The following is a 27,080-nucleotide window of genomic DNA, read 5'->3' on the forward strand; positions in this document are numbered from 1 at the left end:
CACAACCAAGGCTGTTCATATAACAATAGCTTGAAAAATTATTATCTTTCAACCATTGGTGACTAAGTAGAATAATTTCTCCTTACATATCAACTGAACATTGTCTATCTCTTGTGTGCATTCTGGAGCAATTGCCAGTGCACTCATTTCCAATTCTGTGGTCCCACTGAAATCATTGGATCAAATATAATCTGGGAAAAGTGCTTATTCATCCCAATTATTTATTTGAAAACAATTCTGTGATTTAAGATGAAATAGCTATAAATTAAATCATGATTTATTAGTGTTATTGAGGGGACAAGGAACACAAGTGGATCAGGGTCCCGTATTCAAAAAGCGTCTCAAGAATAGCAGCGTCTGATCTCAAATCATTATGATGACCTCCTTCCACTATGATCTAAAAGGCAAACTGATCTTATGTCAGTACTCTTTGTGAATACGGGACCAGGTCCTTCAACCTGAAGGTTAAAAGAACAGCACAGCATGTGATACATTTTTCATTTAAACATGTTCATGTTTCTCCCAATACTTGAGCAATGTACATAACAGTACTGAAGAGAGTGAGAGACTTTCTCCTCCAATAATGTCCTATAGGACTGCCAACAACTTCTTCCAGTGGATTCATGTGGAAATACACAACCTCCATTGTCCCATATATGTTTGTGCTGTCTCCTATGGTCATTGTCACACCAATGACCATAGGAGTTTGCAAGACACCAAAAACAGATCTGCTAACGACCTCCGTTGTCCCATAGAGTCCTATTGAAATAAAAAAGAAATACTTCTTCCTCCAATGGATTCCTAAGGGGGGATATGGGACTACTTTGTGGTCTGTTGGCTTCAAGTAGAGATACGGGCCTTCTTTTGGCCCTTCCGCAGTAGAAAGACTATGCCCTGAGCCACCAGGGGCCACAGCAGCAGAAGCAGCATCGTCCGTCCTGATACTTCAGGGAACGGCCACCAACTCTCCTCCTGAGAAGAACATATGGGACATTTAGGGTGACAAACCTTAAAATGTACAATATTCTAATAGGAATGAATTCATAACTGATGTAGAGGATGTGTCGGCTTTTGTTCCAACCAAGTATTAACATGCCCAATCTGTCTTGGTTAGTTGAACCAAGTGTGTTCAAATCAAATTGTATTTGTCACATGCGCCCGAATACAACAGGTATAGATAGACCTTAGAATGAAATGTTTACGTACAAGCCCTAAACCAACAATGCAGTTAAGATACATCGGCTGCGGAGAGCGTGATCACAGTCGTCCGGAACAGCTGATGCTCTCATGCATGTTCAGTGTCACTAGTCTCAAAGCGAGCATAGAAGTAATTTAGCTAGTCTGGTAGGCTCGTGTCACTTTGTAGTCTGCAATAGTTTGCAAGCCCTGCCACATCCGACGAGCTTCAGAGCCGGTGTAGTATGATTCAATCAGTCCTGTATTGACACGGTTGATGGTTCGTTGGAGGACATAATGAGATTTTTTACAAGCTTCCGGGTTAGAGTCCCGCTCCTTGAAAGTGGTAGCCCTACCCTTTAGCTCAGTGTGGATGTTGCCTGTAATCCATGGCTTCTGGCTGGGGTGTGTACTAGGGATGCACCGATATGACATTTTTGTCCGATACCAATATCCAATATTTTCCTTGCCAAAAAAACGATACCGATAACTTTCGGTTAACCTTTTAAGCATTCTGATACAGTTAAATAGTGCGCTCATCCGGGTTTGGCCGTCATTGTAAATAAGAATTTGTTCTTAACTGACTTGCTTAGTTAAATTAAGGTTACACACACACACCAAAACGTTATTTTGTTGCCATTTCCATATGTCCCCAAACCTATTTCTTTCACTTACTTGCTGTGCTGTTTCGTTGTTCATTCATTTAATTCTCAACCAGTTTCAGCTCTGTTTGTCTTCCCCAGTGCGCACTGTCACTGTGTCCGTTTCCACCTTGTCCAGCTGTGTATGTAACATTTTACGTAAACTCAGTTTTTTGTCTGCATCGAAGTAGCGGTCCTTGTACCTAGCATCGAGCATGGTGGTGACACAGTGAAGAGGCTCAGAGAGAATACCACCAAATTACTTGTTCACAGCTTTGAGTACTTTTGTAAGTTAACCCCACAGTCTGTGTCAGCAGTTTTGTTGAGAAGGTGTTTCAAGGGGGTATAATGTCTGCTGCAGATGCAGTTGATTAGCTTATTTCTCAAGTCAGTTGTTTGAATGGTGCTAGGAGTGTGTTCATGTTTCCAAGTTTCAAACATGTTCTCAAATGCCATTGAAATGGCAGCAGCGGTATGAGAACCAGCACATTCTTGAGCATGCAATACGGCTTTCCTCAGTACGAAATCCTCGTCGGCCCACTGTGCTGTCAGACTCAGCATGCTCACGGGGCTGACATCGGTGGTCCAAATGTCAGCCGTGAAGCTAATAGCTGCGATGCCCATAGCACATAGCTCAAAGATGTGTGTTTCAACAATACTGTGTAACTCCAGTGGGGTAACATCTTAAAATAGTGTGTACCGGGGCTCGACCAGTCGGTGAAAGCCAACATCATCCACGACAGAGGACGGTTGATTGTCAGGGGCAATGAATTCCATTATCTTGGCGTTAATGGATTTCGCCTTTGAGTTGTCTTCCTGAAATGTTCTTACTCTTTCAAATGAGTTGTTTAGTTGTTGGAAATGTGTGCTTAGTATTTTTCTGTCTTTATTCTGTGTAGCGCTGTATTCACATTATATAGGTATGCACGTCAGCTTTGACGTTGGTTTTGCACATCAGTGTTAAACTAGACATCGGGCCGATACCGACATTATTAGCTAGTATCGTCCGATTCCGATATGCTCACCGATATATCGTGCATCCCTAGTATGTACGTACAGTCACTGTGGGGACGACGTCATCGATGCACTTATTGATGAAGCCATCGGAAGAATCCCGGAACATATTCTAGTCTGTGCTAGCAAAACAGTCCTGTAGCATAGCGTCTGCTTCATCTGACCACTTTTTTTTTAGACTGGTGCTTTAAATTTTGCTTGTAAGCAGGAAACAGGATGGAATTATGGTCAGATTTGCCAAATGGAGGGTGAGGGAGAGGTTTGAAAGTGCCTCTGTGTGTGGAGTAAAGTGGTCGAGAGTTTTTTCCCTCTGGTTGCACATTTAACATGCTGGTAGAAATTTGGTCAAACGGGTTTAAGTTTCCCTTCTTTAAAGTCCCTGGCCACTCTAGGCACGCTGCCTTTGGATGAGCGTTTTCCTGTTTGCCTATGGCGGTATACAGCTCAATGGGTGCGGCCTTAGTGCTAGCATCGGTCTGTGGTGGTATGTTGACAGGTACAAAAAAAATACAGATAAACTGTAGGTAGATAGTATGGTCTACAGCTTATCATGAGGTACTCTACATCAGGCGAGCAAAACCTCGAGACTTCCTTATATATCGTGCACCAGCTGTTGTTTAAAAATATACATAGACCGCCTCCCCTTGTCTAACCAGAGGCTGCTGTTCTATCCTGCCGATACAGTGTATAACCCGCCAGCTATATGTTATTCATGTCGTCGTTCAGCCACGACTCAATGAAACATAAGATATTGCAGTTTTTAATGTCCTGTTGGTAGGATATACGTGCTTTTAGTTTGTCCAATTTATTATCCAGTGATTGTACGTTGGCCAATAGTATCGATGGCGACGGCAGATTAGTCACTCGTCGGCGGATCTGATCTCCTTCCGCGATATCTTTTCCGTCTCGTTCTCCTGCGAATAACGGGGATGAGGGTCTGTTCAGGTGTCTGGAGTAAATCCCTCTTGTCCGACTCATTAAAGATAAATTCTTCGTACAGTTCAAGGTGAGTAATCACTGTTCTGATTTCCAGAATATCTTTTCGGTCATAAGAAATGGTAGCAGCAACATTATGTACAAAATAAGTTACAAACAGTGCTGGGCCTGGGGGGAAAACCCTGCACACCCTTTACAGTAGCTCTCCAGGACCTGAGTTTGTGACCACGCTACTGTAGCTGTACAAACCACAATGAGCATATTGCCAAAAGCTAGTAAGACAGCGATAAATAGATGCACATTGAATTTTCAGATAACCCCACACTCTTACCTCTGATTGGGCAGCTGAGGCAGCACACTGAAGACATGGTCTCCAGTCTGAATTCTGGGCCTGGTGGTGGGATACATTGGTGAATACACAAATATACTCCAATACCTTTAAATATATGAAGGTATTCAACATACATTTGAATACATTTGTATTTGACCAAGGTCTAGAACGTATAAGAAAGAAAATGTTAAAGTACAGTAGCTACAGTTGGTGAAGTAACTAGTTACTACCATCTTGCCTGTGGATGGAGGGCGGCAGCGCACGCGGTAAGCTTTACCTGAATAACTGGGCCTGTGAGCATATTGCCCCCAATAAAACAGCTCTATTTTTGCATTTAAGCCTCAGTTTTGGATTTATTCCTATTTTTCAACAGTGTTCAGGTCTCCATATCTTCAAGCATACTGATGGCCACATTAATTATAGGACAACATGGGAGAATGATGATCCAAAACAGGCAGCGCATTCTCAGTATATCAGGAGAAGCCCATATTTCCGATGACTAACGCTAATACATCCTGACAAAATATGCCATACGACTGGCCTGCAAATGTGCCTATCTGCACCGTGTAAATTGTAAACAGTAGCCTAGACCCATAGCCGATGCAAAAGTTTGACTATACAGGCCAGGCCTGTGGGTAGATGCATTAGGCTATATTTTGGATTATAAACTGTGTGGTTCGAGTCCTGATTGGCTGACAACCATGGTATATCAGACCGTATACCACAGGTACGACAACTTATTTTTACTGCTCCAATTACATTGGTAACCAGTTATAATAGCAATAAGGCACCTCGGGGGTAAGGGCTGTGTCCCCGTCATCTCAAATGACAAATTCGCTGCAGTAGGTCCAGTTAGCCTGTATTCTGTTTTAAAAAGAACTAGCAAAATATCAGAAATAAATAAATGAATAAAATTTAAAAAATAATAATAATAATATACACTGCTCAAAAAAATAAAGGGAACACTTAAACACAATGTAACTCCAAGTCAATCACACTTCTGTGAAATCAAACTGTCCACATAGGAAGAAACACTAATTGACAATAAATTTCACATGCTGTTGTGCAAATGGAATAGACAACAGGTGGAAATGATAGGCAATTAGAAAGACACCCCCAATAAAGGAGTGGTTCTGCAGGTGGTGACCACAGACCACTTCTCAGTTCCTATGCTTCCTGGCTGATGTTTTGGTCACTTTTGAATGCTGGCGGTGCTTTCACTCTAGTGGTAGCATGAGACGGAGTCTACAACCCACACAAGTGGCTCAGGTAGTGCAGCTCATCCAGGATGGAACATCAATGCGAGCTGTGGCAAGAAGGTTTGCTGTGTCTGTCAGCGTAGTGTCCAGAGCATGGAGGCGCTACCAGGAGACAGGCCAGTACATCAGGAGACGTGGAGGAGGCCGTAGGAGGGCAACAACCCAGCAGCAGGACCGCTACCTCCACCTTTGTGCAAGGAGGAGCAGGAGGAGCACTGCCAGAGCCCTGCAAAACGATCTCCAGCAGGCCACAAATGTGCATGTGTCTGCTCAAACGGTCAGAAACAGACTCCATGAGGGTGGTATGAGGGCCCGATGTCCACAGGTGGGGGTTGTGCTTACAGCCAAACACCGTGCAGGACGTTTGGCATTTGCCAGAGAACACCAAGATTGGTAAATTCGCCACTGGCGCCCTGTGCTATTCAGATGAAAGCAGGTTCACACTGAGCACATGTGACAGACGTGACAGAGTCTGGAGACGCCTTGGAGAACATTCTGCTGCCTGCAACATCCTCCAGCATGACCGGTTTGGCAGTGGGTCAGCCATGGTGTTGGGTGGCATTTCTTTGGGGGGCCGCACAGCCCTCCATGTGCTCACCAGAGGTAGCCTGACTGCCATTAGGTACCGAGATGAGATCCTCAGACCCCTTGTGAGACCATATGCTGGTGCGGTTGGCCCTGGGTTCCTCCTAATGCAAGACAATGCTAGACCTCATGTGGCTGGAGTGTGTCAGCAGTTCCTGCAAGAGGAAGGCATTGATGCTATGGACTGGCCCGCCCATTCCCCAGACCTGAATCCAATTGAGCACATCTGGGACATCATGTCTCGCTCCATCCACCACAGACTGTTGCACCACAGACTGTCCAGGAGTTGGCAGATGCTTTAGTCCAGGTCTGGGAGGAGATCCCTCAGGAAACCATCCGCCACCTCATCAGGAGCATGCCCAGGCGTTGTAGGGAGGTCATACAGGCACGTGGAGGCCACACACACTACTGAGACTCATTTTGACTTGTTTTAAGGACATTACATCAAAGTTGGATCAGCCTGTAGTGTGGTTTTCCACTTTAATTTTGAGTGTGACTCCAAATCCAGACCTCCGTGGGTTGATAAAGTTGATTTCCATTGATAATTTGTGTGATTTTGTTTGCAGCACATTCAACTATGTAAAGAAAAAAGTATTTAATAAGAATATTTAATTCATTCAGATCTAGGATGTGTTATTTTAGTGTTCCCTTTATTTTTTTGAGCAGTATATATAATATATATATATATATATATATATATATATATATATATATATATGATAATGCAAAGGCATAATATCAAATACATTGCTGGGGAGAGTTTGAAGGGGGAATAGTATGAAAGTGAGAGTAGTACAGCAAGTGCGATATAGTGTGAAGATGAAATAGACAACCATTTGGAACATAGAAATGACACGCAATAATAATAATATTGCAATAATACTATTTAGCCAAGAAATTAAGGTTAAGAATGAGCTTCTAACTACACTAAGCATTTCTCTTTTGCCAAGATAATCCATCAATCTGACAGGTGTGTCATATCAAGAAGGTGATTAAACAGCAATGTCATTACACAGTAGTATCTTGTGTTGGGGACAATAAAAGGCTAATCTAAAATGTGCAGTTTTGTCAGACAGTACAATGTCACAGATGCCTTCAATTTTGAGGAATTGTGCAATAGTCATGCTGACTGCAGGAATGTCCACCAGAGCTGTTGCCAGAGAATAACATTTCAATTTCTCTACAATAAGCTGCCTCCAATGTGGTTTTAGAGAATTTGGCAGTACTTTCAACTGGCCTCACAACCGCAGACCACGTGTATGGCGTCGTGTGGGCGAGCAGTTTGCTGTTGTCAACATTGTGAATAGAGAGCCCCGTGGTAGCGGTTGGGTTATGGTATGGTATGGGCAGGCATAAGCTACAGACAATGAACACAATTGCATTTTATCTATGGCATTTTTTTACGCACAAAAATACCGTGACCAGATCCTGAGGCCCATTGTCGCGCCATTCATCCCCCGCCATCACCTCATGTTTCAGCATGATAATACACGGCCCCATGTCGCAAGGATCTGTACACAATTCCTGGAAGCTGAAAATATCTGTTCTTCCATGGCCCCTTCATACTCAGCAGACGTCACCCATTGAGCATGTTTGGAATGCTCTGGATCAACGTGTACGACAGCGTGTTCCAGTTCCCGCCAATATCCAGTAACTTCGCACAGCCATTGAAAAGTAGTAGGACAACATTCCACAATTAACAGCCTGATCAACTCTATGCAAAGGAGATGTCGCGCTGCATGAGGCAAATGGTGGTCACACCAGATACTGACTGGTTCTGATCCACACCTACTTTCTTTTTTTTAAAGGTATCTGTAACCAACAGATACATATCTGCATTCCCATTCATGTGAAATCCATAGATTAGGGTCTAATGAATTGACTGATTTCCTTATAGGAACTGTAACTCTTTGAAATTGTTGCGTTTATATTTTTGTTCAGTATAGGTACATGATCTCTAGTCTTCACTATTGTCCTGCGCATTTACACACCTCCACTTGACTTTTAGCTCATCCTCTACTCTTGTGAAGTTCCAGGAAAAGCTAGGCTATAGTTGCACTCTAATATATTGGCAGCCTTGCACAATTCACTATTGCTTCTAAAATAATAAGAACATTTTTGAGGATGCTCACACGTGTTTTTGTTTGATTTAGAAATGCACAGGACCAAGAAAAAATAAATATAAATGATTAGCCAGTTTAGGTCCATTAAGAAGTACATTGTACTAAACCTCTAGTTAAAACGTCTTTCCTTCACGAATCTTTATGCCTTACTATGAATAATAATTGCAAGAAATTGGTAATTTAGGGGTGTTTCAATTCCTCTTTAAGATGAATGCACTAACTGTAAATCACTCTGGATAAAAGTATCTGCTAAATTACTAAAATGTTTCATCTCCATGCTCTCTATTCAACTCTATGGATACATCAAATCATACCTACCTGTGCTGCGGCTAGTCTCTCCACTGCCTCCAGTCTCTCCATGACGCTCTGCATGTCCTCCCTGAGCCTCCGTAGGGCCAGCAGGATCTGCTGCTGCACCTGGATGTCCTGCAGCCTCTCAGCCCCTCCTTCTGAGCCGTCTCCTCCTCCTCGGCCAGCCCCTCCCCCTGCCCCCAGGGCCTCTCTCCCCGCCCGCCTGGGGCTGCCCTGGGGAACACCACCTAGGCATAGTGCATATGTGTAATTGGCATATATGCCACATGCACGTCACACACAACAGGAATACTTGCAAACACACACACACACGTTCATTCACACACTCTCTCTGGCTCTAACACAATTACATAGAATTCTGTATCTCACCTCCCCTTCATCTGCACAGATTGAAAAATACTTGAAAAATGAAAATAATATGGTGGACTCACTATTAAGCTGGCTTTCACCTGTTCCGCTCTTTTTTTAGATCAGTGCAATGAAGGAGAAAAGGCCAGGAAAGGACAGATATTTTAGGAAAATGAGAGAAAGAGCTTTAACTTACGTTCTCTCCATCCGTGGTCCCTCATCCCGTCTCTTCCTGCATCCCGACTCCTCCTCATGGGCGGTCCCCCTCCATCCCCCGCCCCCTCTCCACCTTGCCCTGCCCCCACCTGCGTTGCCTGGCAGACCGTCTCTGTGTGATTGGCTTGGACTGAGGAGGGCTCCGAGTAAGCATGGCCGTTATGATGGAGGCCGTTTGACTTGGGGACAACCTGTGTATAAACAAACACACACACACATACATACAGAATACGGTCCTTCATTTGGATCCACTTATAAAGGACCCAGAAAACAACAACTTAGATTAAACTCGCATTCTTGTAAAGTCCCATTATTTCAGGCCCTACGGTACCTTGATATTGACCAGCTTTTCCACAGAATCCACAGAGTCAACGAAGATCTCACTCTCTGAGTCGCTGGTCAACAACAACACCTCAGACGACCCCATGGCCTCAGACAGACCAAGCTCAGGAACAGGCTCTGGAAAGAGGAAGCCTTGTACATTTGGCCCTGTGTAACCATTGTGAGACATATCAACAGTATAGTTAGGAGAAAGTCAGTTGTGTTGAATAGAAAATGCATCAAGTTAGCTACAAGTGGGTAAATATCCATTTGCCTATCCATCCATCCATCCATCTGGTATGGGTTCTATGGAGTGACAGTATTTTCTTTCCTGGGTGTGCACATACTGTAGCTACCCTCCAGCCTGGCAGGATTTAGTTTCTTGAAACAGAGAGAGGTGAGCATGACTCTTACCCTGAAGTTCACTGGTGAAGGTGACTGGTTGTTGTTGTGTCTGACTGGGCACCTCTTCTGGGACGGGCACCTTCTCTGCGAGGGCCACCTCTCCCAGAGTCGGTACCTCCTCTTTGACGGGTTCTTCTCCTGGGACAGGCACCTGCTCCAGGGCAGGCTCTTCATCTAGTGCAGGGTCCTTATCTGGGACACGTTCGTCTTGGGCCTCCCTCTCTTGTTCAACCTCCATTGGACTGGCTGCCTTGTCAATGCCCTTAAAGTCTACGCAAGCACACGCACACACACACAGTAATTCAAAGTCCATTTGAGCATATTGTGACCTTATATGACGGAGGCTCAGATAACATGCAGGGAATGTTTTCTTTCAACACCAACAATTCAGATCGTGGTCTAAAGTCCAGGTTCCACTGACCTTCTCTCAGATGCAGCAGCTTGTCTGGTGGCCGGGGCATGTCGTGGATGACCACGTAAAGGGGCTCAAAGTGGTGGAACAGTGATGCAGTCTTCTCATTGATGGGCATTGTGTCAATCACCTACACAGGAGACATTATTTCTCTCAGTTGGGGCTCTTTATGTAATTGCATGTTTAATGCTATAAGATAACAATTCATTGTTATATGATGTACAGTATGCAGGAGGAATTGGTTAACTAAACAGGGTTTAGGGTTCATATCTCAGATCAGGCAGGACTGCTCAACTACAATACATGTTCTCTTTTCGATAGATCATAATGAATATGATTACATTGACGGGACGGGACGGGGGGGGGGTGACATGATCCTAGAGATCAACAATCATACTTTGAGATGTTTTGTGATTACGGGCCCCAAGGCTTTTATTCCCCTCCCCAAAAGAAGATACAGGGTGGTTGTGGTGTGCATGTTTATATTCAAAAGTAGACTCGGCGATGCACGCGGTAAACAGCAATTTCGTGTCGATTTCTACAACAACTTAAGAGTGTTGAAGCGCGGGGCTAAACTTCTTTGCAGTTTTGGTCCCGTAGCTACTACGTTGTAGCAGCGTGAAGCGCACCCATGCACATGCGCAGAGACTCTGTGCGACCGTGTGAGGTCAGTCTTGCATTGATCATCTCAATATCTGAGGTGATGCTCGTGGCAACGTCAAAACGCTGTCTACATTCAGTCTAAACACATACAATATGATGGCCCACGGACCAACACTGGCCCCTGGTATGTTGCTGACCAGTCCCTCTGACGGTTAGCCGGCACTGATTTAGACGGTTCTAGAGTGCTAGCTTTAATGTTAGCTGTTCCTGGTATAAAAGAAAAGGTAGAGAAGCACATATGTTTATTTGGATGTGCATGAAGGAGTAGGACTTCTCAGCTGTACCTCTTGTGCCACTTTCTTCATCTCATCCACGTACGCCGCCATGGCACTCTCACTGCTCATCTCCCCTAATCGGCTCCAGGCATCCCTATGGACACAAAACGACACCAAAACAGTGTTCTCTAGCGAACATCTCTCTGTATCATCTTCGTACCACCGTTAGTATATCATTTGAAAAAGAGCACCACCCAATGGACTACGAGTGAGGTGTTAGTTTGGTAAGGAACAATCACCGTTAAGAGGGGGAATAACTCCATGCTGTACAACAGCAGCACACATGCACTTGAGAAGTAACAGTGAATAGTAAGGGATTGTGACAAGTGTCAGCAGTTGTCGTGCCAGTTCAAACGTTAATGAGCCAAAACCACGCCTGGTGTGGAGGCGCCTGCCAACTGAAACACTCAACTAGTTTGGCTCAAGGTAGAAGTTGTCCCTAACCACAGATCTTGGATCAGATTACACTCCTACATTGTCACCTACTAAATATGTACATTCACCCACGCAGACACACATATACAGCCTCTCATATCCACTTGTGCAGACACACACTCACCATTTATAGCGACCTACTGGGTCCCAGAAGCCTGGTCGAGACACTGTGCAGGGTCCACACACCGCCTGCTTGTACAGGCAGTAGAACCGCAGCATCACTTCATAGGGGGGCCGGTAGGCACCTGCAAGAGTTACTCAGTTGTTATACAGTGTCTATTACACTTTGGTTGACCTAGATGGAGGTAAGCCTTGTGCAAAAGAGTAGCTGAGTAGCTGATCAATAAAATCACTGGTTGGGCCTAATGAGCTTTCAGCTAAGCACTCAAATTGAGCTTTGTTTACAAAACACAACAACTAATTATATGCCTATACACTGCCAATTCTACTATATGATATCACAGGTATTAAATAGATATAGGTTATGTCCCTGTATACTAGTCGCCCACCACTTTTGGGAAGGTTTTGAATGACGTCGACAGCGGCCTGGAAGCGTTTCTGGTGGTCCACCGACTCTGCCATAACCGGAACTGGCATTGCAAACTGCCGTCTCTCTATGAGGGCACAGCCCTGTGGCATCCAACCGGGACAGCGACAAGGGACTGCTACGATGTCCTTCGCCAACTCAAACCAACGACGAATCAATAGGACTGAAACGAGCTGGAAAGGCACATAATTCGATGACATAACGACTGATATGGTAAGTTAGCAAACCTGCTGCTGATTCAAACACAGTAACAAACAACATTGATATGTATTGAGTCGCCAACAAGATTGAGTACCGACCGGTTAGTCCACTTGCCTTTTCTAGTTTGTGCCTCCGAATCTCTGCTCAAATCAGAGCAGCACCGAACACGCTTGTAAAAACGTTGTTGACAAATATGAGATGGCAGGTTTTCAAGAACATTCAAACACCCAAATTACAGATATGCAAAGCTAATGTTGCAGATGATAAGTGTATTATTTGAGTTAAACGAATTAATAAAGTTGTTTGTCGAGACCTTCAAAATCCTTTACTTCGTACAGTTGCAGAGTGGTCTTCCGTGTTGGGTCACATGACAACATGTGGCCACGCCCTCTCCAAAATGATTTGCGCGATGTGCCTGTCGGTGTAAAATAATAAATACATTTCTTGATTGGTTCAGTGTTAATAATTTTCATGCACAGTGCACACTATATAAGCAAATACAATAATACGTTGCAGCACCATTTTTTTTGTCAATTTTAGCAAGCTATTATTATTTTACAGTATTTAGAAGGGCTATTGTCATATACATGTATTTGTCAGAAAACTGTAAATGAAGGTAGCCCTATATATATATATATATATATATATATATATAAGCACGTATAGGTCAGTGGCACAAACGAGTGCTTCTATTGCCAAAAAATCACATGCTCTAAAAAATTAATTAATGTGTCTACAACTGCAATTTCTATCTAGCCAGGGCTAGGGGGCAATATTTTTCCAGGATTACGCCTATCCATTCTAACCTATACTGAACAATACTATAAACGCAACATGTAAAGTGTTGGTCCCATGTTTGATGAGCTGAAACAAAAAGATCCCAGAAATGTTCCATACTCACAAAAGGCTTATTTCTCTAAAATGTATTGCTCATCCCTGTTAGTGAGCATTCTCTCTTTTTAAAAAACCTTTATTTAACTAGGCAAGTCAGTTAAGAACAAAATCTTATTTTCAATGACGGCTTAGGAACAGTGGGTTAACTGCCTTGTTCAAGGGCAGAGCGACAGATTTTTACCTTGTCAGCTCAGGCATTCTATCTTGCAACCTTTCGGTTACGAGTCCAACACTCTAACCACTGGGCTACCTGCTGCCAAGGTAACCCATCCACCTGACAGGTATGGCATATCAAGAAGGTGATTAAATAACATGATCATTACACAGGCACACCTTGTGCTGGGGACAATAAAAGGCCACTCTAAAATGTGCAGTTTTCTCACACAACACAATAACACAGATGTAACAAGTTTTGAGGGAGCATGCAATTGGCATGCTGCCTGCAGGAATGTCCACCAGAGCTGTTGCCAGATAATTTAATGAAATTGAGGAGTATTTCTGTCTGTAATAAAGCCCTTTAGTTGGGAAAAACTCATTCTGATTGGCTGGGCCTGGCTTCCCAGTGGGTGGGCCCATGAGCTCCCAGGACCACCCATGGCTATGCCCCTGCCCAGTCATGTGAAAACCATTGATTAGGGCCTAATTAATTTATATCAATTGACTGGTTTCTTTACATGAACTGTAACTCAGTAAAATCATTGAAATTGTTACATGTTGCGTTTATATGTTTGTTCATTATATGAACAAGCCCTCCACTGTGCATGTCACAGGGTGTGGTTTGAAAAGCCAAAGTAAAAAGGTTAATGTTTTGACACAGTTCTTCAAGATTTTCTGACTGTGACAATCTAACCCATGCATACTAAAAACATATTTTTCCAGGAGGTATTCAAGCACAAGGGCAACAGAGCCTATAATTTCAATAGTTTCCTTATTACAGATAGATTTTACTGTTAAATATTGTTTTTTCTTTGTCGTTTATTTTAATAAATGTGAATTCAAGATGCATTGGCATAGTTAGCATCTGATCTCAGGATATAATAATCAGTTAACGTTCTCGTGCGCTTGTTCAGGTGCCTATTCATTACGCCAAATCTGTTGCAAAACGTTTCTTAAACGGAAGCAAACGGAACGAAACGGGGAGGGACATACCCGAATATTTCCAATAGAAACCCTCGTTTGGCGTTGCAAAACGTTGCAACGGTTTAGACTAATGATTACACCCCAGTTTGCCTCCAATCCGTGGCATGACATAATCAAAGATGGGCTGGCTGTTCAGTCTCGCTTTTGCTCCAAAGGAATAAAATCATGAGGCGCTGCAGTCTTGGAGAAAGCTAGCTAGCTCAGTTACGAACTAGCCTACATGTTCTAGCAAGAACTTGATGCAGTCTAAAGTCAAACACAGTAAACTGTGCTATAATCTTTCGGCGAAAGAAAAGCCGAACCCGTTAAACAATAGGCGTATATAGCTAGCTAACTAACTAACGTTAGCTAGGGATAACCAGAAAGAGGGAGAGCTCAAAGCGGCAGCGTCTTTGATCATGCTAGGCAACGGCAAGAAACCCGTGAAGAATGGAGCCGGGACGTCCGAATCAAAGACTATCGACCCTCTTAAACATCTAGGTAAGCATTTGGCGAATTAACGTTAGCTATCTCAATGTGAAAGACATGTATATCTGGTAAACCGGTTCATAGCCCAGGTCTTTTCATGTAGTAGGCTGGCAGGACCGTTATGTCTGTATTCTCACAAACAACATAGCTTATCTCTATCCCATCCCTGCCTCCCATACATGCTTGGAGCCACGCGTTTTTTGGGGGGTGTTGTGTTGTAACGTTAGTTCAATCATTTCTTTAGCTGGCTAACCATTAATAACTGACACACACATTTCTACGGTGTCCACAATTCGTGCATACTATTTCACAAATAACAATACAGTAGGCTACAGAACAGGTCATATTATATTCCTGAAATTACAGAAGGGAGAAGACGTTGATTTAAAAAATGGATCTGCAATATACACTGTTCTGAGATTAACGTTACATTGATGGGCTTCCAGTAGGCTATGTATTCTCAACGCACCCGAAAATGAGGAAGAATCAGTAATCAAACCAATAATAATTGATCAGTGTAACATTCATGATTAGAACGTTATCGGCATTTATTACATGGTAATTGACCTCTTGTGGTCCACACGCGTAATTTACATATTAGGGCTATAATTAAGGGGTTCTTGAAAGACGTTCTGTATTTTAAATTGTGTAAATAAGGGTGTTACTCAAAACAGAAATATATTTCAAATATACAAAATCCCCAATAAAAACATAACCATTCAATTAGAACGTTCAGCACTCTGACAGAGTTGACTTTACACACAAATCGGATGGAGTTAATGTTTTACGGAGTTGGGAAAAAAACGAACATCTTGATTCAATTGTTATACACAGTAGCAATTTTGTTTTCTCCTCAGTTGCTTTATGATTGTAAAACCTAATTAAATGTAACATATTTGAGCAAAAAGTCATTTTCTGTCTTAATCTGTCACCCAGATAGAGTTGACAGTTTATGGTTGTGACAATAGAATTAGGAATTAGAATACTAGAATGGACATGCACCTAATTATGATGGGATGAAGGGCAGCCATTTTGGTCAGGAAGTTGGTCAACCGTAAAATTATGAATTTGAAGAATTTATCTGCACTGTATGTTTGTTACCTAGCCAGACAGTTTTAGAGGAATGATTAAATCATTAATTTATCAAATTAACTGTATGCCAACAATCCATTCAAACAATGCAGTCAATCCTCCGCCATACACTGGCTGGAATCAGTTGATAGGACTTAGACGAGTTCTAAATGCAACCAGTACTAATATTGTATCATATAATAGCACACTGCTTTACAAGAAAACACAATTTAAGACATTCTGTTTTCCTATATTTTAGAGGCTATTTATACAGGAAATTGATATAAACTGTATTTATAATATGACCTTATTTTAGGTTGACAATAATTATATTACATAATTGCTGGTATAACACATGCCTTACTTTTATTTTCCTGCATAAGTAAAATCAGGATTAGGCCTCACCTGCCATTCCAATGTCTCCCTGACCAAAATGAATCAGTGGAAAACAGACGTTGCATTGACCAGATTGGCGCACATTCAACAAATCTTATCTAACAAAGTGGATATTTGTCAAATCCGTTATGATTTATGTAATTTAACTGGTCCACAATAAGTCCTATTTGGATATATTTGGCTGTTTTTGTTGCAATATATGTAGAAGTTGTCTCTTTTCAGGGTTAGAAGAGACTGCTAATGCTAACTCCTGTTTGTAGAAGCTGTTTAGCATAGCTAGCATACAGAAATCGGTGGTGGTAGTCAGTCTTTTGAACTGTTATGCAGTTGTTTGGTAACGATGACATGAACATGTGTTGTTGGGGTTGAAATCCATACAAGCTTTATACTTATGACTACATTATATTTAAAGCCAGAGGGCTATTGCAAGATCACGACATAATATCCTTTTTTAGTTAACCCTTTAATGCGTACAATCACGTATTTGTGATCATTGTTGCGTGATCTCTACAGCGTATGATCACAAATATGTGATTGGAGCAATAGCAACAGAAAGTATGATGCAACAGCATTGTTGTCTGAAAAGCATCTAAAAAATGTTTCACACTGATGGGAAATAAAGGTCTTCACAACTTTATTCCTCAATTTCACCTTTTTTTGTAAAAGATAAATGCAAACTTCATCATCCAATCATCACACGGAACACATCCACAGCTAAACTCAATCCATAAACCAGCCTAAATAACAGGTTGCGCTGACAAAAAAACTTAACATAAGTTAGCGACCTAACAGCTCTAGACTTGTTTACAATGAACCACACCTCTGGAGAAAGGGAGAAATATAATATTGTTTAGAAAAGAGATGCGTGTCAGCTAAGCTAACAGCAGCTAAATTCTTCATGATGGCAGCCAAGTTTATGTTTGACTTGGTGATTAACTCCCTTGTCCCAGAATTCCATTCATTATGAGACGCAAATAAACAAAGCCAAAGATGGCTGCGCCCATTGCCTGAAAAATATGAACTTAGTTTAGCCACTTTTCAGCATATTACAAATCTTCCATGTACTTGTTACAATGTATACAAGTCATTTACCTTTTTTCACAAAGCAAATAAAATGAACTCACAGATCATCACACCAAATACAAGCCTACTGCCTAGCCTAACTGTAGCGTGAAAGCTAAACAGGGATAAAACTATTTTAGGGGGGTTAATTTCATTATTGGGGGGTTTTAATTCCAAGGGTTGTAGAAATGGGGAAAGGTATCGTGGGGGGATATGATGCAGGAAGTATTACTATGATGGGGGATTTATCAATAAATGGGGGGCAAACACAGGAGAAGTTTATACGCTAAATAAAAATAAAACCCTGTAAGTCGCTCTGGATAAGAGCGTCTGCTAAATGACTTAAATGTAAATGTTAAATGTAATGGAAAGGGGTCTCTGAGCTGGCAAACCTGAGGTAGGGAAAGGGGGATACCTAGTCAGTTGTACAACTGAATGCCTTCAACTGAAATGTGTCTTCCGCATTAAACCCAACCCCTCTGAATCTGAGAGGTGCGAGGGGCTGCCTTAATCGACATCCATGGTGCCCAGGGAACAGTGGTTTAACTGCCTTGCTCAGGGGCAGAATGACAGATTTTCACCTTGTCAGCTCGGGGATTCGATCCAGCAACCTTTCGGTTACTGGCCCAACCTGCCGCCCCAGGTACCAACGTTACAATCTGATGCCGTGTTCAAAACAACTGGGAACTTGGAAATCTCCGACTTCAGTGCGTTCAAGACAACTGGGAACTCGGGGGAAAAAACAAGCTCCGAATGGGATTTTTTATTTTTTTTCGTCATCCAGCTCGGAATTCCAACTCGGGAACTCAGACCTCTTTCTAGAGCTCTGACTTTCCTACCTTTAGATCACTGACGTCATAGTTTGACCTAGTCTTTTTCAGAGTTCCCAGTTGTCTTGAAAGCACCATAAGTCAGTCGAGTAAACTATCTCTTGTTATAACGTCTTTGGTTTGACAGACGCTTACATGACAAGAGGTATGCTTAGATAACCTATACAGAAAAATATACTTATATATTTTTTTTTACATAGAATTAGGCATAATGATTATGGCTCTAGGCAGCAGGAAAAAGCTGTTTCAGGTGTCTGAAAAAATTCTTAAACCACCCCCATCCATCCTCACGTACTTCGTTCCCCCTCTAAAATAATGGGTTCATGACGCCCCTGCTTGTGGGTGCATCCTTTCACAAAACTGTCACATTTGTATTAAAGTAAATAACCAACGTTATCTTGAAATCACTAGGCAAATTGCAAACAGCTGCACTTGTACTTGTAATGACTTAACATTGCTTTCAGGGATCTCTCAGTTTTCAACCCCATACTTCATGTCAGAAAATAATCATGCAGTTCATGTGGCAGATTTGCAAGTAGGTTAACATTTGTGGCGTCGGCATAATGTGGGATACAGGCTATTTATAATGGGTGGTCCTTCGGCAGTTTTCCTAACGCAACTCTATAGCTATGGTACTACTGTATTCCCTGGGTAGCCAGGGACAGAGTGGGAGGTCTGTCTGCCATGGTCAACCCCACCCTATAGGTGCCCAAAACCACACCCTGGGTGCCTTGGTTCAGATGGGCATGAATGGAAATTCTCTTCCTGTGCCCTGTAAAGGCAGTGCCAACTAGCCCACCATTGTCAAACAATGGTGGTTGTGGGCAAGGGTTACATTTAGATCAAATTTGTAGGTGGTGGAACTGTCCCCCAAATTAGCCAAGTTACTTTTCCGTGGTCATTTCTAACAGAAATCTATTCAGTTCCTTCCTAATGTATAAGCCTGGGCGGCAGGTAGCCTAGCAGTCAAGAGCGTTGGGCCAGTAATCGAAAGGTCGATGGTTTGAATCCACGAGCCGACTAGGTGAAAAATCAGTCGATGTGCCCTTGAGCAAGGCACTTAACACTAATTGCTCCCGTAAGTTACTCTGGATAAGGGTGTCTGCTAAAGTGGAAAAAGTGTCATTCAACAATGTTGCTGATTTGGCAAGTTAACAATAAATAAGTTGAAGCAGATGCTGTACTACTATGCTGTCCAGTGTCCACAATCCTCTGTTGAGCCCTGGGTCATGTTCATTAGGACACACAATTAAAAATGTTTTAAATTGCTTTGCTGATTTGAAAGATGAGCGTTTCTTATTGGACAACTCTAGGGAGTCCCTCTCCCTGTTTCAGTCTGTTTTCTGACATTTGGTGCCTAATGAATTTCAATTGAACCTTTATTTAACTAGGCAAGTCAGTTAAGAACAAACTTTTTTTTACAATGACGGCCTACCCCGGGCCAAACCCAGACAACGCTGGGCCAATTGTGCGCCGCCCTATGGGACTCCCAATCACGGCCAGATGTGATGCAGCCTGGATGAACACAACCCTGGTTGTGTGGGTGCTTACCATTGGCAGTAAAGGTACTTACCAACGTAGGGTATTGCACATGGCTCCAGGGCTACATCAGCCTTTTTTGAAGGTAAAACTTCCACCATCCTGCCTACCCCAGATAACTACTACTGCTACGATATGCCTGTATCTCCCTGTCTACATTCTGGTTCCTTTCAAGGTCTCCACCAGTAGGATTTGGTTTGACTTCATCAAATTATTTTATTTGACTATGTGAAATATCATTTCAAAGCAGGTGGATTGTCATCATGTCAAAGCAGGTGGATTGTCCAATGTTATATCGGCCTTTCTGTAATTAATTGACTGCCTGGCATAATCCATAATCCATAATTTACTGCCTGGCATAATCCAGGCAGTCAGTTAATTACAGAAAGGCTGATATAGCATTGGATTTGTCCTTTCACTATTCTGGTAAAGTATTGGACTCATACAGGGCCCCGTAGGGGTTTGTGTGAAAGGGGGTTTACGCTATTTGATGTGTGTCTGGTGTGTGTGTGTCCGTGTGCTGTATGTACGTGTGAGTGTTCATTCATTCATTCAAGCTTGTGTCTGCGTGTGTATGTGCATATGCATGTGTGTGTGTGCTCGTGGAGGGGGCCCCCACAAGTCTTCAAAGCTGACCCCATTTGAAATGATAATCTCCTCCCTTCCCTGCCCACCAGAGGACATGCATTAATAAGAGACTGGGAACAAGTAGGAACCAGCGGGACGTTTAGGACATAGAGAGGGGAACACTGCATGATGCTTTTCAGGGAGAGAGCTTCTGCTGTACAGAGGAAGTCAGAACACATCTATCTCTGGCTAAGGAAACTGTAGCTTTACTAGTTCACACTGACCCAAGGTCATGGTGGTACAACTGTACATCGAGCAATTTACCGCCGTGAGTCTTACAGTTGTATCATTGCTGAAAGGGTGTAATTCTTACCCGTGTGTGTGTGTGTGTGTGTGTCTATCTGTCTGTCTGCATGCGTGATCGTGTGTGTGTCTTTTTTTAAATGGTTAAGCAGGGTTTAAGGTGCTTAGAATTGTTCTGTGGGAGAGACACGGAGCGACGGCAACATACAGTCTAGTCTGTCTGTCTAATTATCCTGAGGTCACATGCAGTAGCTATGTTGATCTTCTTCTCAGCAATCATAGATTCATTCAAATGCAATTTTTCTTATGTATGCCATTTCTATATTGCACACTACATTATAAATATCCTGGTGGTATAAGTATAATTGTAAGCTAACGATTGTAAGAATGGCAAGGTTTCATGTCAGTGAGCATGTACATGGGTGGGCATGTGCATATGCACTGAGTGTACAAAACATTCAGAACATTTGCCCTCAGAACAGCCTTAATTCGTCGGGGCTTGGACTACAAGGTGTTGAAAGCGTTCCACAGGGATGCTGGCCCATGTTGACTCCAATGCTTTCCACAGTTGTGTCAAGTTGGCTGGATGTCCTTTGGGTGGTGGACCATTCTCGAAACACACGGGAAACTGTTAGGCGTGGAAAACCCAGCAGTGTTGCAGTTCTTGACACAAACTGGTGCGCTTGGAACCTACTACCATACCCCGTTCAAAGGTACTTAAATCTTTTGTCTTGCCCATTCAGCATGTCACACAAATCCATGTCTCAATTGTCTCAAGGCTTAAAAATAATTTTTTAACCTGTCTCCTCCCCTTCATCTACACTGATTGTAGTCGATTTAACCAGTCTCAACGTCAACAATGAAGAGGCGACTTCCGGGATACTGGCCTTCTAGACAGAGTTAAAAAATAAAAGATTACGATGGGCAAAAGAACACAGACACTGGACAGAGGAACTCTGCTTAGAAGGCCAGCACCCCGGAGTCGCCTCTTCACTGTTGACGTTGAAACTGGTGTTTTGCGGGTACTATTTAATGAAGCTGCCAGTTGAGGACTTGTGAGGAGTCAGTTTCTCAAACTAGACACTTTAATGTACTTGTCCTCTTGCTCAGTTGTGCACCGGGCCTCCCACTCCTCTTTCTATTCTGGTTAGATCCAGTTTGCGCTGTTTTGTGAAGGGAGTAGCATTGTATGAGATCTTCAGTTTCTTGACAATTTCTCGCATGGAATAGCCTTCAGTTCTCAAAACAAGAATAGACTGATGAGTTTCAGAAGAAAGTGCTTTGTTTCTGGCCATTTTGAGCCTGTAATCGAACCCACAAATGCCGATGTTCCAGATACTCAACTAGTCTAAAGAAGGCCAGTTGTATTGCTTCTTTAATCAGAACAACAGTTTTCAGCTGTACTAACATAATTGCAAAAGGGTTTTCTAATGATCAATTAGCCTTTTAAAATGATAAACTTGGGTTAGCTAACACAACGTGCCATTGGAACACAGGAGTGATGGTGGCTGATAATGGGCCTCTGTACGCCTAGGTAGGTATTCCACTAAAAAATCTTCCGTTTCCAGCTACAATAGTCATTTACAACATTAACAATGTTTACACTGTATTTCTGATCACTTTGATGTTATTTTAATGGACAAAAAATGTGCTTTTCTTTCAAAAACAAGGACGTTTCTAAATGACCCCAAACGCTTGAACGGTAGAACATTAACAATGTTTACACTGTATTTCTGATCACTTTGATGTTATTTTAATGGACAAAAAATGTGCTTTTCTTTCAAAAACAAGGACGTTTCTAAATGACCCCAAACGTTTGAACGGTAGTGTAGGTATTACAGACTCAGGGAGAGGTTGAAAATGTCAGTGAAGACACTTGCCAGTTGGTCCGCGCATGCTTTGAGTACATGCCAGAAATAGGCCTAATCTACAGTTTGTCAGTCAACGGCGAAAATGGTCTGATTTCACTATTTCTGTGAGAATGTTGTAGACCAATCGGTGAGCAATATCCAAATGCTCCATCTCCCCCATATAAAAAATTACATCTTAACACCCCAGTAGAATTTGCTTCAATGTAATTCTCATTGCCTTGCTTACTCCTCCATAGCGTGGAAGGAAGCCAGTCTGTTTGGGTGTTGTGTGTGGTGAAGGAGTACCAAGACTGCTTTGTTAGTCTATGGACCAAGCCCTGGTCTAGTATGTACAGTGCACTCCTGTTTTAGCTGTTGATTCTGGCCATGTGGGATAGCCTGTGATGACTCTGTAGCAGGAGCAGTGGACATTGCAAAGACGGATGTCTGTTTCTCAAAATGCATGCTACCGTGCTCCCAGCATGCAAATTGGAGCACGAGAGGGTCGGAGTATGAGTCTTTTCTGGTGTTTTGATGGTGGAAAACTGAGCGTGTCTAGCATAACATGTCAACCCTGTTACCCATAAAAAGACAGTCAAAAAAATGTTTTAACAATTTCATTTTTTTGTGAAGCTTGCATTCAATTGCTACTCCCTTCTGCACACCACAAGCTTCCATTCCCCCTGTCACAAGGGAATTGATGGCTGATTTAAGAAGTCGTCAACCCTGTTAGGGTCAATCCTGTTACGGTCAACCGTGTTACGGTCAACCGTGTTACTTTATTTGGCACTTAATAGGCACTTACAATAGTCATTTTTGAATTTAACCTCTTGAGATTGGAAAACATGTTTTTTATGAAGTTGAACATGTGCTCTTTATGACAGAATGTTAAAATTAGGTGAAATCAAAAGTTGTTTTATTTACAAAGTTACTCTTCTCAAAAGCCACCAAATTGGTGAAATGACCCATGTACAACATTCCTCATTCCAGGCTTGTCCTCTGATAGTAGCATAAAACATACCTACAGTGCATTCGGAAGGTATTCAGACCCCTTGTTACGTTACAGGCTTATTCTAAAATCGATCAAATAAATGTTTTCCCTCATCAATTTACAGACAATACCCCATAATGACAAAGCAAAAACAGGTTTTTAGAACTTTTGCAAATGTATTAAAAATAAAAAACAGACATACTTTATTTACGTAAGTATTCAGACCATTTGCTATGAGACTCGAAATTGAGTTTAGGTGCCTCCTGTTTCCATTGATCATCCCTGAGCTGTTTCTACAACTTGGAATCCACCTGTGGTAAATTCAATTGATTGGACATTATTTGGAAAGGCACACACATGTCTATAGAAGGTCCGACAGTTTACAGTGCATGTCAGAGCAAAAACCAAGCTATGAGGTCGAAGGACTTGTCCATAGAGCTCCGAGACAGGATTGTGTCAAGGCCCAGATCTGCGAAAGAAGGGTATTAAAAACATTTCTGCCGTATTGAAGGTCCCCAAGAACACAGTGGCCTCCATTATTCTTAAATGGAAGAAGGTTGGAACCACCAAGACTCTTCCTAGATCTTGCCGTCCGGCCAAACTGAGAAGGGCCTCAGTCAGGGAGGTGACCAAGAACCCGATGGTCAGTCTGACAGAGCCCCAGAGTTCCTTTGTGGAGATGGGAGAACCTTCCAGAAGGACAAACATCTCTGCAGCACTCCACCAATCAGGCCTTTATGGTAGAGTTGCCAGAGAGAAGCCACTCCTCCACTCCTCAGTAAAAGGCACATGACAGCCCTCTTGGAGTTTGCACCTAAAGAACTCTCAGACCATGAGAAACAAGATTCTCTGGTCTGAGGAAACCAAGATTGAACTCTTTGGCCTGAATGCCAAGCGTCACGTCTGGAGGAAACCAGGCACCGCTCATCACCTGGCCAATGCCATTCCTATGGTGAAGCATGGTGGTGGCAGCATCATGCTGTGGCAGGAACTGGGAGACTAGTCAGGATAGAGGGAAAGATGAACAGAGCAAAGTACAGAGAGATCCTTGAGGAAAACCTGCTCCAGAGCGCTCAGGACCTCAGACTGAGTCAAAGGTTCACATTCCAACAGGACAACAACCCTAAGCACACAGCGAGGACAATGCAGGAGTGGCTTTGGGACAAGTCTCTGAATGTCCTTGAGTCTGGACATGAAACCCAATCTAACATCTCTGGAGAGACCTGAAAATAGCTGTGCCGCTACGCTCCCCATCCAACCTGACAGAACTTGAGAGGATCTACAGAGAAGAATGGGAGAAACTCCCAAAATACTGATGTGCCAAGCTTGTACCCAAGAATACCCAAGAAGACTCGAGGCTGTAATCACTGCCCAAGGTGCTTCAACAAAGTACTGAGTAGAGCTTCATTTTTTAAAATAAAAAAATACATATGCAAAATGTTTCTAAAACACAGTTTTTGATTTGTCATTATGGGTTATTGTTTGGAGATTGATGAGGGGAAAAAAACAAGAATCTATTTCAGAATAAGGCTGTAACGTAACAAAATGTGGAAAAAAGTGAAGGGGTCTGAATACTTCCCGAATGCACTGTATACAGGTGGGCTAGGTATGTTTTTTTGTAAGGGGGGCTAGGTATGTACACAGTGCACATACATTCCATAAATAAGATAGTGGACAAAATAGATTGTTTTGAAATGTGACTCACCACCTGGATTCGGTCTTACGTAGCAAAATTTGATTTTTAATTTTTTTTTATACATTGGATAAATGTAGAGACTCAGAGCTACAAAATGGTATGTCATACGCATCATTTTTGACGAACAATAGGAAAGTAATTATGCTTTGAAAGTTGATACACTTGTAAACTCACTTTTGAGAAAAGGGCCTTTGAATGTTTTGGTAGCTACTGGAGAGCTCTCCTTTGTCTACACCCATTCAGCATTGTTCACACCCTCTTAAGCTAGCTCCACCCATCTCTTTAAGGATTCACATGAGGTCATGTGCTAAACAGTGAGTAGTGCAGTAAAGATTCAGACTAAAAGTAGCTTACAATAAGACAAAATTCCAGGTAAACAAACTGTCCAGATAAAAAATATTTCATAAATATTAGATGACTCTTACCCAGACACACTTGTCTAAATTGATGGGTCATGTGAAATAAATGCTAGAACCCCCAGCCACATCTAGTGGTGGAAAAAGTACGAAATTGTTATTGTATAAATAATTTCAAATTCCTTATATTAAACCAAACGGCACAAATATTTTCTACATTTTTTTTTTTTGACGATAGCCAGGGGCACACTCCAACACTCAGACATAATTTACAAACAAAGCATTTGTGTTTAGTGAGTCTGCCAGATCAGATGCATTGGGGATGTTCTCTTGATAAGTGTGTGAATTGGACAATTGTCCTGTGAAAATGTAACGAGACCTTTTGGGTGTCATGGAAAAAACTGCAGTAGTAAGGATTATCTACGCATAATGAGCAGCTCATTTTATTGACAAGATGCTACACTGCAGACCAATCTGAAACTCATCTCTCGGCAAGTCTAGCCCACTCATTATCTCAGCCAATCATGGCTAGCGGGAAGGTTCCTTACTTTTTCATTGGCTAAACCAACTAGGCTCGTAATTTAACAACTTTATTCGTATTTACAGATGGCATAAAAGTTTGTTATGAAGGCACTTGAAAGTTCACATGTTCGAGAAGGCATTTCTGCCCCCAAAAAACGCATTTTGATCCCAATTTTTTTTTTTTTTTGAATCGGGTCACAAATGTCTCAGCTGTGACTGTTGGCTGTTAGTGTGTGTGAGCATGTGTGTGTGTGTGTGTGTGTGTGTGTGTGTGTGTGCTGTAAAAGGAGAGGATGCATATAGCTTAGTAGCCTGAGGCATTCATGAAAAAAGCCTACATTTGTGTACAGCATTATGGTGTATGCAATATGATCTGTTGGTTGTGGGGTGGCAGGGTAGCCTAGTGGTTAGAGCGTTGGACTAGTAACCGGACGGTTGCAAGTTCAAACCCCTGAGCTGACAAGGTACAAATCTGTCGTTCTGCCCTTGAACAGGCAGTTAACCCACTGTTCCTAGGCCGTCATTGAAAATAAGAATTTGTTCTTAACTGACTTGCCTGGTTAAATAAAGGTCAAATAAAATAAATAAATAAAAATTGTGTTCATTGTGACTCAGAGACAGTACATGTAGGCTAAGCCTAACCTAGCTGTCGTGACTCTAAAAAGCTACACAGACTGACTGAACTTTGAACCAAAACATGAACTGTAAGTGTATGGAGAGAAGGTTTTAGATCATTTTCTCTTTTTATGCAGTTTTCTTTATTTTCTTATGGATCAGTCAAGTCAGACAAGCATCAGATCTTCGGTCAGGATTGGAATATTGAGCAGAATCCAATTAATTTGGTCGTAGGCAGACATACAGTGTCTAGTGAAATTCTTCACACCCCTGCTCAATTTTCACATTCTGCAGCCTTAAATTAAACTCAAATGAACAACGATGAAATGAAACAACATATGAAATGAGAATTTTCCCCTACTGGTCTAAATAACATAATACACACTTTCAAAGTGGAAGAAAAATTATATACATTTTCTAAATTTATAAAAAATAAAACTCAAAGATTTATTGATTGAAGTAGGTCGTCATACTCCTTGCTGTGGCACATCTAAATACATTCAGGAGCAAATATTTTCATGAAAAATCACACAATTAGCCTAGTTGAATTGGGGCCATCTGTGTGCAAAAGTAATAGTTC

The 27,080-nt window shown here is 42.2% G+C and overlaps 2 protein-coding genes across 4 annotated transcripts in view; one reads left to right on the forward strand and one right to left on the reverse strand.

The window, feature by feature from the left end:
- Nucleotides 1-204: 204 nt before the first annotated feature.
- Nucleotides 205-12,091, reverse strand: acbd4 (acyl-CoA binding domain containing 4). Of its 2 annotated transcripts, none has more exons than XM_029629659.2 (10): nt 11,962-12,091; nt 11,577-11,697; nt 11,027-11,111; nt 10,089-10,209; nt 9,677-9,937; nt 9,273-9,400; nt 8,922-9,132; nt 8,384-8,604; nt 4,099-4,158; nt 205-972 (listed from the first exon to the last, which is right to left on the reverse strand). In XM_029629659.2, the coding sequence occupies exons 1-10, from the start codon at nt 12,089-12,091 to the stop codon at nt 841-843; spliced, it is 1,470 nt and encodes a 489-aa protein (XP_029485519.1). In that variant the 3' UTR covers nt 205-840. The 2 variants fall into 2 exon arrangements, with proteins under 2 accessions (XP_029485519.1, XP_029485518.1); XM_029629658.2 differs by having other exon boundaries at nt 9,273-9,430.
- Nucleotides 12,092-12,117: 26 nt separating this feature from the next.
- plcd3b (phospholipase C, delta 3b) overlaps nt 12,118-27,080 on the forward strand; it is a 60,603-nt gene continuing 45,640 nt past the window's right edge. The window contains exon 1 of one of the 2 annotated variants that reach the window (XM_029629657.2): nt 12,118-12,212. Coding sequence is in view for 1 of the 2 variants with exons in the window: in XM_029629654.2 (XP_029485514.1) it covers nt 14,633-14,714 (82 nt within the window). In the remaining variant the exon portion in view is untranslated. Of the gene's footprint in view, nt 12,213-14,344; nt 14,715-27,080 lie in introns of those variants that run through there. The other variant, XM_029629654.2, reaches the window with a different exon arrangement.

This window comes from Oncorhynchus nerka, linkage group LG23 (genome assembly GCF_034236695.1).
Source record: "Oncorhynchus nerka isolate Pitt River linkage group LG23, Oner_Uvic_2.0, whole genome shotgun sequence".
Lineage (NCBI taxonomy): Eukaryota > Metazoa > Chordata > Actinopteri > Salmoniformes > Salmonidae > Oncorhynchus > Oncorhynchus nerka.

Excerpts from the sequence above, each read along its gene's own strand:
- acbd4 (XM_029629658.2), bottom strand. The coding sequence starts at position 12,091 with ATGCCACAGGGCTGTGCCCTCATAGAGAGACGGCAGTTTGCAATGCCA. Across the intron at positions 11,698-11,961 it reads TCAAAACCTTCCCAAAAGTG|GTGCCTACCGGCCCCCCTAT; the intron begins GTGGGCGACTAG and ends TAACTCTTGCAG. Across the intron at positions 8,605-8,921 it reads GGACCACGGATGGAGAGAAC|GTGGTGTTCCCCAGGGCAGC; the intron begins GTAAGTTAAAGC and ends CACTATGCCTAG.